The 13,276-nt window shown below is 48.8% G+C and overlaps 1 protein-coding gene and 1 pseudogene across 1 annotated transcript in view; both read right to left on the bottom strand.

Moving 5' to 3' along the window:
• The window catches only part of LOC131192810 (HLA class II histocompatibility antigen, DR alpha chain), a 10,547-nt gene extending 6,712 nt beyond the window's left edge, over positions 1 to 3,835 (bottom strand). The window contains exons 1-2 of the mRNA XM_058172354.1: positions 3,674 to 3,835; positions 264 to 542 (exon numbers count right to left, since the gene is read on the bottom strand). Of these exons, the coding sequence (XP_058028337.1) occupies positions 264 to 542; positions 3,674 to 3,767 (373 nt within the window). The 5' untranslated portion in view covers positions 3,768 to 3,835. The remainder of the gene's footprint in view (positions 1 to 263; positions 543 to 3,673) is intronic.
• Positions 1 to 13,276, bottom strand: part of LOC131192838 (zinc finger protein 420-like) — a 265,780-nt pseudogene that overhangs the window by 202,847 nt on the left and 49,657 nt on the right.

The raw sequence follows: 13,276 nt of genomic DNA, 5'->3' as shown, positions 1-13,276 counted from the left end.
TAACCCTCTCAAGTGTCCACCAGATTTCAAGTGGGCTCATCCAGGGGTAGCAGCAAGAGATGGGGAGGTCAGAAGAGCCCAGACACCTCCTGTGAAAGGAGGGGCCAGGCTTCCACAGCTCCAGGGTCGTGTCCACCATCTTGACTTTTTTGACTCCCCTCCCTGGAAAACCAGGGCTCCGATGGGGGTTGGGGCGGGGAGGAAGGAAGGAAGGAAGAGATGGAACCAATCCCCCGTCCCCCCCACCCTCCCGGCCTTCTCACCGTTAACGGCGGGGGTGTAGTTGGATCTCTTCATCAGGATGTCCAAGTTGGACTGCAGGACGGCGATGTTCCCTTGGGCGCCCTCAGCCTGGAAGCTGGTGAAGCGCCCGAACTCGGGCAGCCGCCAGATGGTCTGTCTCTGCTCCAGGTCCACGTGGAAAATCTCATCGTCGTTGAACTCGAACATGAACTCGGAGCTGCTGCTGGTGTTCCGGCGGGTCTTCTGGACAAAGGCCACCTGGGACAAGATCTCCTCACCAGGGACAGGGGTGTCCTGGGCTGAAAGAGGGAGGGAGGGAGGGGTCAGTCTGAGTCCATGGTAAAGGGGCCCGCAGTCCTTGGCATGCCTCCCGCAAGGCCACAGACCCCCTCCCCTGAAAAAAAAAACACCGAAGGGGGGTGAGAGGGAGAAGAGGTCTCGGGTAGACTCTAGAACGGATCTCCAACCTTGGCAACTTTAAGCCTGGAGGACTTCAACTGCCAGAATTCCCGAGCCAGCATAGCTGGCTGGGGGATTCTGGGAGTTGAAGTCCACCAGGCTTAAAGTTGCCAAGGTTGGAGACCCCTGCTCTAGAAAGAGTGCAGAGAAGAGCAACCAGGATGATTAGGGGACTGGAGGCTACAACATAACGATGAACGGTTACAGGAACTGGGCATATCTAGTCTAGTGAAGAGAAGGACCAGGGGAGACATGATAGTTCCAATATTTGAGGGGTAATAATAATAATAATAATAAAATAATAATAAGAAGAAGAAGAAGAACAACAACAACAACAGAGTTGGAAGGGACCTTGGAGGTCTTCTAGTCCAACCCTCTGCCCAGGCAGGAAACCCTACACCATTTCAGACAGATGGTTATCCAACATTTTCTTAAAAATTTCCAGTGTTGAAGCATTCACAACTTCTGCAGGCAAGTCGTTCTCACTGTCAGGAAATTTCTCCTTAGTTCTAGGTTGCTTCTCTCCTTGATTAGTTTCCACCCATTGCTTCTTGTCTTGCCTTCAGGTGCTTTGGAGAATAGTTTGACTCCCTCTTCTTTGTGGCAACCCTTGAGATACTGGAACACTGCTATCATGTCTCCCCTAGTCCTTCTTTTCATTAAACTAGGCTGCTACAGAGAGGAGGGAGGCCAAGCTGTTTTCCAAAGCACCCGAAGGCCAGACAAGGAATCATGGATGGAAACTGAACAAGGAGAGGTTCAACCTCTGTGGCTCAGACTGGTAAGACAGTCTGTTATTAACACAGCTGCTTGCAATTACTGCAAGTTCTAGTCCCACCAGGCCCAAGGTTGACTCAGCCTTCCATCCTTTATAAGGTAGGTAAAATGAGGACCCAGATTGTTGGGGGCAATAAGTTGACTTTGTATATAAATATACAAATAGGATGAAGACTATTACTTAACATAGTGTAAGCCGCCCTGAGTCTTCGGAGAAGGGCGGGATATAAATGCAAATTAAAAACAAAAAACAAAAACCTGGAAATAAGGAGAAATTTCCTGACCGTGAGAACAATCAACCCAGGGAACAGAAGTTGTGGGAGCTTCATCACTGGAAGCTTTCAAGGAGAGGTTGGACAGAAATGGTGTAGGGTCTCCTGCTTGGACGGGGTGGGAGGGGTGGACTAGATGACCTACAAGGTCCCTTCCAACTCTGTTAATCTTTAATCTTGTCCGTTGCCCATACATGGGGAGCGAGCGAGCGAGGGGGCGGGGCAAAGGCGGCACCACCCGGAGGACTTGGGGGGGCAAAAGGGTCGTCTCAGATCGGGGGGGCTCCTCCTCTTGCCCCCTCCCTTCCTAGGAGAGGGCAACACCCCGAGTCCCGGGGGCGCGGGGTGGGGGGGGATGGGCGGATGGTCAAAACCTTCAGCACCCCAATGAGGGAGGGTCTATTTTCTCTCTTTGCGCCCAGACTGGATCCAGGACGGATCGTTCTCGCCTGGAGAGGCGAAGGCTTGAGGGTGTGTTTGTTTTTTTCCCAGCCCGCGGGGCGGTGGCTGCGTTTCCACGAAAACTCCCGGACTCTGCCCTTTTCCGGGTTCGCGGAAGGGCCTGAACGCGCCGCCCGCTGGCCAAGGGCTAGATTCGCACGACGCAAGAAACTGAGCCGCCACCCCGGTCAGAAAGAAATGGTGTGTAGGGTCTCCTGCTTGGGCTGGGGGGACGACGACAACTGGGGGGTTGGGCTAGATGACCTACAAGGTCATCTTATTATTTTATCGAAAACAATAAAATTCCTTATCCCACCAGACTTGAAATCCTGAGCTTAGAAAACTTGGAACTCCGTCGCCTTCGACAAGACCTAAGTTTAACTCACAGAATCATCTATTGTAATGTCCTTCCTGTTAAAGACTACTTCAGCTTTAATTGCAATAATACAAGAGCAACTAATAGATTTAAACTTAATGTCAACCGCTTTAATCTAGATTGCAGAAAATATGACTTCTGTAACAGAATCATCAGTGCTTGGAATACTTTACCTGACTCTGTGGTCTCTTCCCATAATCCTAAAAGCTTTAACCAAAAACTGTCTACTATTGACCTCACCCCATTCCTAAGAGGACCATAAGGGGCGTGCATAAGCGCACAAACGTGCCTACCGTTCCTGTCCTATTGTTTTTCTTTTCTTCTTCCTATATATATATGCTTATACCTCCTTATATTTACTCATATAATTCAAATAATTCCCTCAACACTGTCAGACTATTTACTAAATCTGCACTACTATTAATCGTTTCATAGTTCCCATCACCCATCTCTTTCCACTTATGACTGTATGACTATAACTTGTTGCTGGCAATCCTTATGATTTATATTGATATATTGATCATCAATTGTGTTGTAAATGTTGTACCTTGATGAACGTATCTTTTCTTTTATGTACACTGAGAGCATCTGCACCAAGACAAATTCCTTGTGTGTCCAATCACACTTGGCCAATAAAAAAAATTCTATTCTATATAAGTGTTTATATACTATATAATCTTTTTGTATGATACCTACATATATTGTTGTGACGAAATAAATAAATAAAATGAAGGTCCCTTCCGACATCTGTGAATCTGACTCGCGTGCCTGGTTCCCCCACCCGAATTGCCGCGGCGGCTGAACTGCTTGCACCTGGCGCAGGAAGCCACGGAAAGTCCCCCTTTCTTAGAATAGCCGGTCGTGTGAATGCCACCCCACCCCGCCCCACTAACTTTCCCACGGATCAGTTCCCGTCCTGCCCCCGACTTAGCTAACTCGGAAAACTCCGGGGGTTGGGGGAAAGTCAGGCGGGATCAGAGATTCACCCCCTCTTCTTCCCGGCGGGGGGGGGGGTGCAGCCTCGGCTTATTTTCCCTCCCTCCCCCCACCCCGGCTTCTCTTCCCCTCCCTCTCTCCGAGGGACCCCCCAGAGAGGCGCCCCTACCTCTCCCGAGCTCAGCCAGGGCCAGGAACAGCAGCAGCAGCAGCAGCCGCGCCAGCCCCACCGGGACCCCCGCTCCGTTGCCTTTGCCAGCCATGGAGATTCGGTCGCAGCAACGAGACGACGAGAGAGAAAGTGGAAGCGACGCGTCGCGCGGGGCAATTTAGCTCAGCCGTCGGGCTGGCAGGGCGGCCGCGGCCCGCTCAGCGACCAATCAGAAAATCGAGCGTCGGTGACGCCGTTGTCGCCGGGCGAAGGAACTCCAACAGGTGGACGATCCCGGAGATTGAATGGGCCGGTTGAAGCCCAGCCGAGCTCTGCAGCCCGCAGGCTGCCCGACTCCTTGCCCGGGGTCTCCGGTTCGGGAGGCGTGGGTGGTACCGCTGGGTTGCCCCCTCCCCGCAAGAGAGGTGGGGCCGGTTTCGGTCTTCCCAATTCCAAATGGAGCGGAGAGGAGGGTGCCTGGAGCCCTGCTGGAGTCTGATTCAATCGATCAGAATAGAGCTGAAGGGACCTTAGAGGTCTTCTAGTCCAACCCCCTGTTGGAAGACCCTATATACCATTTCAGACAGGTCGCTGTCCAGTCCTGTTGTTTTTTTTTTTTTTTAAAAAAACACTTCCAGTGATAAAGCACTCACAACTTCTGGTGGCAAACTGTTCCACTGGTTAATTCTCCTTAATTCCAGGATCCTTTCAGATCCATTCAGATCCTCCCTAGGCTTGGCTAAAGGATCAGCAGTTGGCCTTGCAAGGAGGGGGCGACGTGGTTTAGTCTCGCCTTGGCCATGAAAGCCAGCTGGGTGAGCCAGTCCTTGTCTCTCAGCCCGCCCCACCCCACAGGGTTGTCGTTGTGGAATGAAGGAGCTGGCAGGAGGATTAGGTTATGTTTGCTGGCTTGCATTATATGTAAGAGTCACTTTTTAACCTGGCAGCAAATACATCCGAGGAATAAATATAAAAAGACAGGGGATAAAAATATAGTAATAGTAATTAATTGTTTTTGCAAAGGAGAGGAAGAAACAGTGGACCACCTGGTGAGCAATGAAAAAATCTGCCAGAAATAGAACAGAATAGAATAGAATAATAGCGTTGGAAGGGACCTTGGAGGTCTTCTAGTCCAGCCCCCTACTCAGGCAGGAAACCCTACACTACTTTAGACAAACGGTTGTCCAATCTCTTTTTTAAAAACTTCCAGTGTTGGAGCATCCACAACTTCTGCAATAATTAATTGTTCCACTGATTAATTGTTCTAATTGTCAGGAAATTTCGCCTTTAGTTCCAGGTTGCTTCTCTCCTTGATAAGTTTCCACCCATTGCTTCTTGTTCTACCCTCAGGTGCTTTGGAGAATAGTTTGACTCCCTCTTCTTTATGGCAACCCCTGAGATACTGGAAGACTGCTATCATGTCTCCCCTAGTCCTTCTTTTCATTAAACTAGGCATACCGAGTTCCTGCAACCGTTCTTCATATGTTTTAGCCTCCAGTCCCCTAATCATCTTTGTTGATCTCGTTTGACTGAAAGCCAAAGCTTTTCTGAGACCAGAAAAAAGACAAAGTAAACACAAAATGAGGAAGCTAAAGTGCTCTGGGACTTTAGAATTCAAACACACAGGCGTTTGCCACAAAACAACACCCCTCCCCACCACAACCTGACAATTGAAGCCTTGGTAGACCCCACACACCCCTTCAGAGTCTCTGTTTCAGTTGCTCAATTCAATTTTTTTTAAAATTTGCATTTATATCCCGCCCTTCTTCGAAGACTCAGGGCGGCTTACACTATGTCAAGCAATAGTCTTCATCCATTTGTTTATTATATACAAAGTCAGCTTATTGCCCCCAACAATCTGGGTCCTTATTTTACCTACCTTATAAAGGATGGAAGGCTGAGTCAACCTTGGGCCTGGTGTCAGTGAACAACAGATGTACAAGGAAATTGGTTGAGCTCCCTCAGTGTAAATCCAGCCCCCCAACACAATACAATTCACAGTGAAGACAGAAAATTCCTAACCCAATAAATCATATTAACAAAACACCCAGTCCTATTGCACCAGTGTGAACATGTTACACATTGTGCTGGCCCTGCAGTCCATCATACTACGTAGTTATGATGTTATTTCTCATTCAGGAGTTTGACAGCCCAAGGATAAAAATTGTTCTTTAGCCTGTTTGTGCAGCTGGCTCTACTTCTGTATCTCCTTCCCTCTGGGAGGAGATTTGGAAGCATCTGTAGCAGGTATCTATGGAGATTCTTAGTCACCCAAGTCATGGTTGTTCCAAAGGTGCTTATTGAAGACACCTGGATTTTTCTTTGAAGACGTTTCACTTCTCATCCAAGAAGCTTCTTCAGCTCTGAGTCTTCCTCTTCATCAAATTATTCTCCAAAGCACCGGAGGGCAGGACAAGAAACAACAGATGGAAACTCATCAAGGAGAGAAGCTGAACCTGGAATTAAGGAGAAACTTCCTAACAGTGAGGACAGTTAACCAGTGGAACTGCTTGTCACCAGAAATCGTAGGCGCTCCGTCGCTGGAGATTTTTTTTATAAAAAAGTTTTATTTTTACATTCATATCCAACAACTCATCCAATGTACAGTCATGTACAATTAGTCAGGCTTGCCCAGTCACCACCCCCTCCTTTTAACTCTCTTCCCTCTTCTACCTTCTTCTACTTTCCAGAGCTTCCTCCCCTTTTCTTATCTACATCCTCTCCTCCTTCCACTCTCCACCTTCCTTCTCCCTCTTCTACCCCTCTTCTCCTCTTTCCTACCTCCTACTCTCTCCTCCTTTCTCCCTCCCCACCATTCTAAAATGGTAGCTGGGCGGACCCGACCCTACATTAATTATATTTATACATCTTCAATACTGTACAATAATGTACAACCCTGTACATTAATCATCACTCCATCCTCTACCCTCGTCGCTGGAGATTTTTAAGACTGTCTAGACAGTCACTTATTTGAAACGGTATAGATTCTCCTGCTTGAGCAGGGGGCTGGACTAGAAGACCTCCAAGGTCCCTATCTATAGCAGGAATACTAGATTCTGGAACAGTTTTGCTCCTTGTGCCATCCATCTTGTAAATTCACAGGATTCTTTTTTTCTGCCATGTATAATTATACATCTGAACTAGACTGTGATGTTTCTCTGTGTCATACATGGGCATGTGCATAACGGTTATCTTTTGAGAGCTGAATGCAATGAAATTTCATTTTAATGTATGCTGATTTGTGTAAAGTGACAATGAAGTTTTCATTCTGTCCTATCCTCTCCTGTCCTGTCCTGTCCTGTCCTCTTGGATAGTGGACGTGGCAGTCCCTGGAGAAAGCAGAATAAAAGAGAAAGGACTGGAGAAAATAACAAGACCTGCAAATAGAAATACCAAAAAAAAAAAAAGTGGCAAAAAAAAAGCAAAGTTGACCTCAATTGAGCCCTACATTTTCTGTCGCTATGCAAGACGGTTGTTAAGTGAGTTGCGCACCTTTTTATGACCTTTTTTTTTGCCACAGTTCTGAAGTGAGGTTGTTAAGTGAATCATGCTTCCACTGTTGATTGTCTGAAGGTCGCTAAAGGGGATCACATGACCCGTGGGCCGTGCAACCGTCATAAACACAGGCCGGTTGCCAGGATCCTCACCATGTGACCATGGGGATGCTGCAAAGGTCATAAGTGTGAAAATCGCTCATCAGTCACTTTTTCAGTGCTGTTGTAACTCTGAACAGTCACTATCTGAACGGTTGCAAGTTCAGGACTACCTGTAGCGCCAGTAGTGATGGGGGTGGGCGGGGCTTGAATGCAATCCCAAAATATCTGGAGCAGCCCTTGAACACCCTGGGCATTGACAAAAATCCCTCTCAGTCAATTGCGGAAGGCAGCTCTGCTTGCAACTGCTTAAATCCCGCCAGGAGACCTTTAGCGCGATCAACCTCCCGCCTCCGCCTCTCCCGGGTCCTCGGAAGGGCTCGATGCGCGGACAAACTCAGTAAGCTCAAACTGCCCAAGGAGCTGCTGATCCAATTCTACAGAGGAATTATTGAGTCTGTCATTTGCACCTCTATAACTGTCTGGTTCGGTTCTGCAACCCAACAAGAAAAACACAGACTTCAGAGGATAATTAGAACTGCAGAAAAAATAATTGCTACCAACCTGCCTTCCATTGAGGACCTGTATACTGCACGAATCAAGAAGAGGGCCGTGAAAATATTTGCAGATCCCTCGCATCCTGGACATAAACTGTTTCAACTCCTACCCTCAAAACGACGCTATAGAGCACTGCACACCAGAACAACTAGACACAAGAACAGTTTTTTCCCGAAGGCCATCACTCTGCTAAACAAATAATTCCCTCAACACTGTCAGACTATTTACTGAATCTGCACTACTATTAATCGTCTCATCGTTCCCATCACTAATCTCTTTCCACATGACTGTATGACTATAACTTGTTGCTGGCAATCCTTATGATTTACATTGATATATTGACCATCATTTGTGTTGTAAATGTTGTACCTTGATGAACGTATCTTTTCTTTTATGTACACTGAGAGCATATGCACCAAGACAAATTCCTTGTGTGTCCAATCACACTTGGCCAATAAAATTCTATTCTATTCTATTCTATTCTATTCTATTCTATTCTATTCTATTCTATTCTATTCTAAAAAAAGGCCAAATCCAGGCTGAACAGCTGAGCGTAGCCCGGCGCCTCTGAGAAACAATCTCCTCCAAAAGGACCCGGCGGTGGATCCTCTGCCTGGAGACGGATGACGCTTCCAAATCTCCATGTTTCATTGGTTGGGCCCGATGTTCGACTGTAAGAGTTCCGCGGCGCTGCCCCTCCACCCCCGTTGTTTCCCTTCCCCCTCCCTCTCTCCTTCTCGCTCCCCCCTCTCTCCCTCCCTTTCGTTCTCCTCCTCCTCCCCTTCCTTCCTGTCTCCTCCTCGCTCCCCACATTCTTCCTCTTTCTTCCCTCCTCCTCACTCCCCACGCGTTTTTCCCCTCCTCCTCCCCACCTCTCTCTCTCCCCACTCGCTCTCCCTCCCTCCCCCCCTCTTTCTTACCCTCTCTCTCCCTCCCCCCTTACTCTTCCCTCTGGCTCCCTCCTGCCCCCAGTTTTCCGTCCTGCTCTGCTTGGGTAGCATATCCTCCCTCCTGACCGCAAGACTGGGGGTCGGGCTTCCTCAGGCACCAGAGACCGGCAGGAAAGGGGGGATCGGCCCCAGGGGATGTGGGCAAAGGGGCTTGAAGACCCCCAGTTACCTCCCTTGGGCCCTGAGCCTCGAGAAGGTGGGAAAGGCTAAAAGGCTCCTGTACTTAGAGGTGGGGGAAAGGACCAAGGAAGGCGAGACCCCCTCATTTCCCCCCTTTAGGGTGTCTGCTCCACTCTCGCCTTGCCCCCTCTCTCTGGACAAGGAGAATGGGGTTCCCACGAGGTCTTCCAAACGGCAGGAACCGAGAAAAGAGGGAGGGGGAGGGTTTCAGGGCGATCAGGCAAGGCTAAAAGAGGAATGGGAAGTGAATCTTTTGAGGGAGGCGAGTTCGAGGAGGGCCTGAAGCTTCACCCTCCTTGTCTTGGAGGAGTTTCAGCCTATTCAGTAGCCCAGGTGCTTCCTGGTGGCCTCCCATCCTCAGGCTAACCAGGCCGATCTCTCTCAGCTAAGTGGGGGCAGCGGAGGCTGGGCAGCTGTTGAGGGCTGAGGATAAAATATCAGCTAATGGTTGGAGATACCAGATCAGAGCCCCGACCTTCTCCCAGCTGCAGCAGGCAGACATCCCACAGGGGGCGTATCCTGAGATGCCCCGAATCCTTTCCTGGGATGGAGAGAGGGGTTGGAGGGGTCGAACTCCCCCCTGGCCCAGCACCCAGCACCTCACCAGGCCAGAACTGGGTCCCCACCTGCAGCTGAAGAGGCGGCAGAGTCCGAACCTCTCCCACAATTGTGTGTTTGGAGACACCCAGTGACACAAAATTGGCCCCAGATCCAGAGAGACTCTGGTGGGACTCCCATCAATCTCCTGATCAAAGCAGAACTTCTAGGCTCTCTTCATGTTTCCCCTCCCCCACAAGACTTTGATTTTCTCTGAGTTCTCCCTGACACCCCCACCACACACACACACACACAGAGCAGCACTTCTTTCTCCAACCCCCAACAGCTGCCGAGGCGCTTGGGTTTCGCTTCCCCACGCACCCAGCCTGAAGCCTGAAGCGTTGGGCTCCTCCGAAGCGGAACTGAGAAACTGGCCATGATCCAGCAGGCAACAAACCTTGATTCTTCATCAGGGCAGCTCGGGGACTGGGTCTCCAAATGGGGCAGCCACAAGGTCCTGTGACCCACCGGAAGTGGCTGAAGGGGCCCTTCCCGACAACCTGATGATGGTTGTCTAGTCCTTTCTCCATCAGTTAAAAGCACATTGAAGAAAGTAGTTCTTGACTTATAACGGTTCATTTAGTGACCATTTGAAGTTACAATGCCACTGAAAAAAGTGACTCTTTTTTAAAATTTTAAAATATTTTATTTTAAAATTTTAAAATATTTTAAAATACTCTTTTAAAATATTTTTTTATTGCTCTGAATGGTTTTTTTTTAATGCTTTCATGTATATACCGATTTTTAGCTTTGTTGTATGTGACACTTCTTGTGAGATGGGTGGCTATATAAATTTGAGATAGATGATAAATAGATGAGAGAGAGAGAGAGAGAGAGATACTATAGATAGATATTCTAAAGGTAAAAGTTCCTCTAGGGGACGGTGCTCATCTCCATTTCACAGCCGAAGAGCCAGAGCTGTCCGAAGATGTCTCCATGGTCATGTGGTCGGCATGACTCAACGACAAAGGCGCACAGAACACTTGTTACCTTCCCACCAAAGATGGTCCCTATTTTTTCTACTTGCATTTTTACGTGCTTTCGAAACTGCTAGGTTGGCAGAAGCTGGGACAAGTAACGGGAGCTCACCCCGTTACACGGCACTAGGGATTCGAACTTCATTTTTTTCCTCTTGAGACTGTGAAAGTCAAGCAGGATTTGAGCCTCGATCCCTTCGGGGGGGGGCTCTGAATTTGGGGAGGAGACCAAGACTCCCCACCCCCACCCCATAATCCCCCATTGCCCGATCAGAAACTGGGGGGAGGGGTAGCAACAGGGGAATGGAACTACATCCACATGGAGGGAAGTATGCAGTGGAGTACCCCAAGGCTCTGTTTTAGGCCCAGTACTCTTCAACATCTTCATCAATGACTTGGACGAGGGGATAGATGGGGAACTCATCAAATTTGCAGATGACACCAAGCTGGCAGGAATAGCCAACACTCCAGAAGATAGGCTCAAGTTACAGAAAGATCTTGACAGACTAGAACACTGGGAGCGATCTAACAAAATGAAATTCAACAGTGAAAAAAGTAAGGTTCTACATTTAGGCCAAAAAACCAAAATGCACAGGTACCGGATATGTGGTACCTTGCTCAATAGTAGTAACTATGAGAGGGATCTTGGAGTCCTAGTGGACAACCATTTAGATATGAACCAGCAGTGTGCAGCAGCTGCCAAAAAAGCCAACACAGTTTTGGGCTGCATAAACAGAGGGATAGAATCAAGATCACGTGAAGTGTTAATACCACTTTATAATGCCTTGGTAAGGCCACACTTTGAATACTGCATTCAGTTTTGGTCGCCGCAATGTAAAAAAGATGCTGAGACTCTAGAAAGAGTGCAGAGAAGAGCAACAAAGATGATTAGGGGACTGGAGGCTAAAACATATGAAGAACGATTGCAGGAACCCGGTATGTCTAGTTTAATGAAAAGAAGGACTAGGGGAGACATGATAGCAGTGTTCCAATATCTCAGGGGTTGCCACAAAGAAGAGGGAGTCAAGCTATTCTCCAAAGCACCTGAGGATAGAACAAGAAGCAATGGGTGGAAACTGATCAAGGAAAGAAGCAACTTAGAACTAAGGAGAAATTTCCTGACAGTTAGAACAATTATTAAGTGGAACGGCTTGCCTGCAGAAGTTGTGAATGCTCCAACACTGGAAATTTTTAAGAAAATGTTGGATAACCATCTGTCTGAAATGGTGTAGGGTTTCCTGCCTGGGCAGGGGGTTGGACTAGAAGACCTCCAAGGTCCCTTCCAACTCTGTTGTTGTTGTTATTATTATTATTATATGCGACAGAAGCATCCCACAGAGAGGAGGGGAGGAGCCAGAATGAGTGGGAGGGGAGCCTTAAATGCTTCCTGGGTGTGAGAGAAGACCAAGTCCAGTGTGTCTCCTCCCCTAGTGGCAAAGCCCACATATGAATGGGAATTGTGGGGGGGAGGCTGCTTTCAAGGCAGCCTCTGGTCTGCTGGGTTTCCCAGGAACCTCTTTGATCTTCCACCAGGCGCAGAACCTGCCTCCCAGTTGAGGTCGGGGGAGTCAAAGCCACCCAGGACTATTGTGAGCTTCCTACAGGCTTTAGCTAATTAACAAAAAGTTCATCGGTTGCCTCTGATTGGGTGGGTGTTTATGTTTATGTTTATGTTTATGTTTATTCAGATTTGTATACCGCCCTATCTCCCTAGGGACTCAGGGCGGTTCACAGGCAAATAAAATACATATAAATACAAGATAAAATGTCCGTTAAAAAACTTATTAAATATAGCCCGATAATTAAAACAATATATATAATAAAACCCATTTAAAATCTAAATTTAAAAAACCTAGTCCAGCCCTCATGAGACGAATAGATGTGTTTTAAGCCCGCGGCGGAAGGTTCGGAGGTCCGGAAGTTGATGAAGTCCTGGGGGGAGTTCGTTCCAGAGGGTGGGAGCCCCCACAGAGAAGGCCCTTCCCCTGGGTGTCGCCAGACGGCACTGCCTAACCGACGGCACCCTGAGGAGTCCCTCTCTGTGAGAGCGCATGGGTCGGTGAGAGGTATTTGGTAGCAGCAGGCGGTCCCGTAGATAGCCCAGCCAATGCCATGGAGCGCTTTAAAAGTAGTTACCAGCACCTTGAAGCGCACCCGAAAGCCACAGGCAGCCAGTGCAGTCTGCGCAGGAGAGGTGTCACGGGTGCCACGAGGCTCCTCTATCACCCGCGCAGCTGCATTCTGAACTAACTGCAGCCTCCGGATGCCCTTCAAGGGAGCCCCATGTAGAGAGCATTGCAGTAATCCAGACGAGACGTCACGAGGCGTGAGTGACCGTGCATAGGGCATCCCGGTCAGAAAGGCGCAACTGGTGAACCAGGCGAACCTGGTAAAAGCTCTCCTGGAGACGGCCGTCAAATGATCTTCCAAAGACAGCCGTTCATCCAGGAGGACGCCCAAGTTGCGCACCCTCTCCATCGGGGCCAATGACGCTTCGACAGTCAGCCGAGGACTCAGCTGACTGTACCGGGATGCCGCATCCACAGCCACTCTGTCTTGGAGGATTGAGCTTGAGCCTGTTTCTCCCCATCCAGACCCACGGCTTCCAGACACGGGACAGCACTTGAGGGCTTCGCTGGGGTGGCCCGGTGTGAAAAGTACAGCTGAGTATCATCAGCGTAAAGCTGGTACCTCACACGAAGCCACTAATGATCTCACCCAGCGGCTTCATATAGATGTTGAACAGGAGGCGAGAGAATCGACCCT

This window comes from Ahaetulla prasina, chromosome 2, assembly GCF_028640845.1.
Source record: "Ahaetulla prasina isolate Xishuangbanna chromosome 2, ASM2864084v1, whole genome shotgun sequence".
Taxonomy (NCBI): Eukaryota; Metazoa; Chordata; class Lepidosauria; order Squamata; family Colubridae; genus Ahaetulla; species Ahaetulla prasina.
The sequence above is the reverse complement of the archived record's forward strand: the minus strand, read 5'-3'. Positions and strand labels throughout refer to the sequence as shown.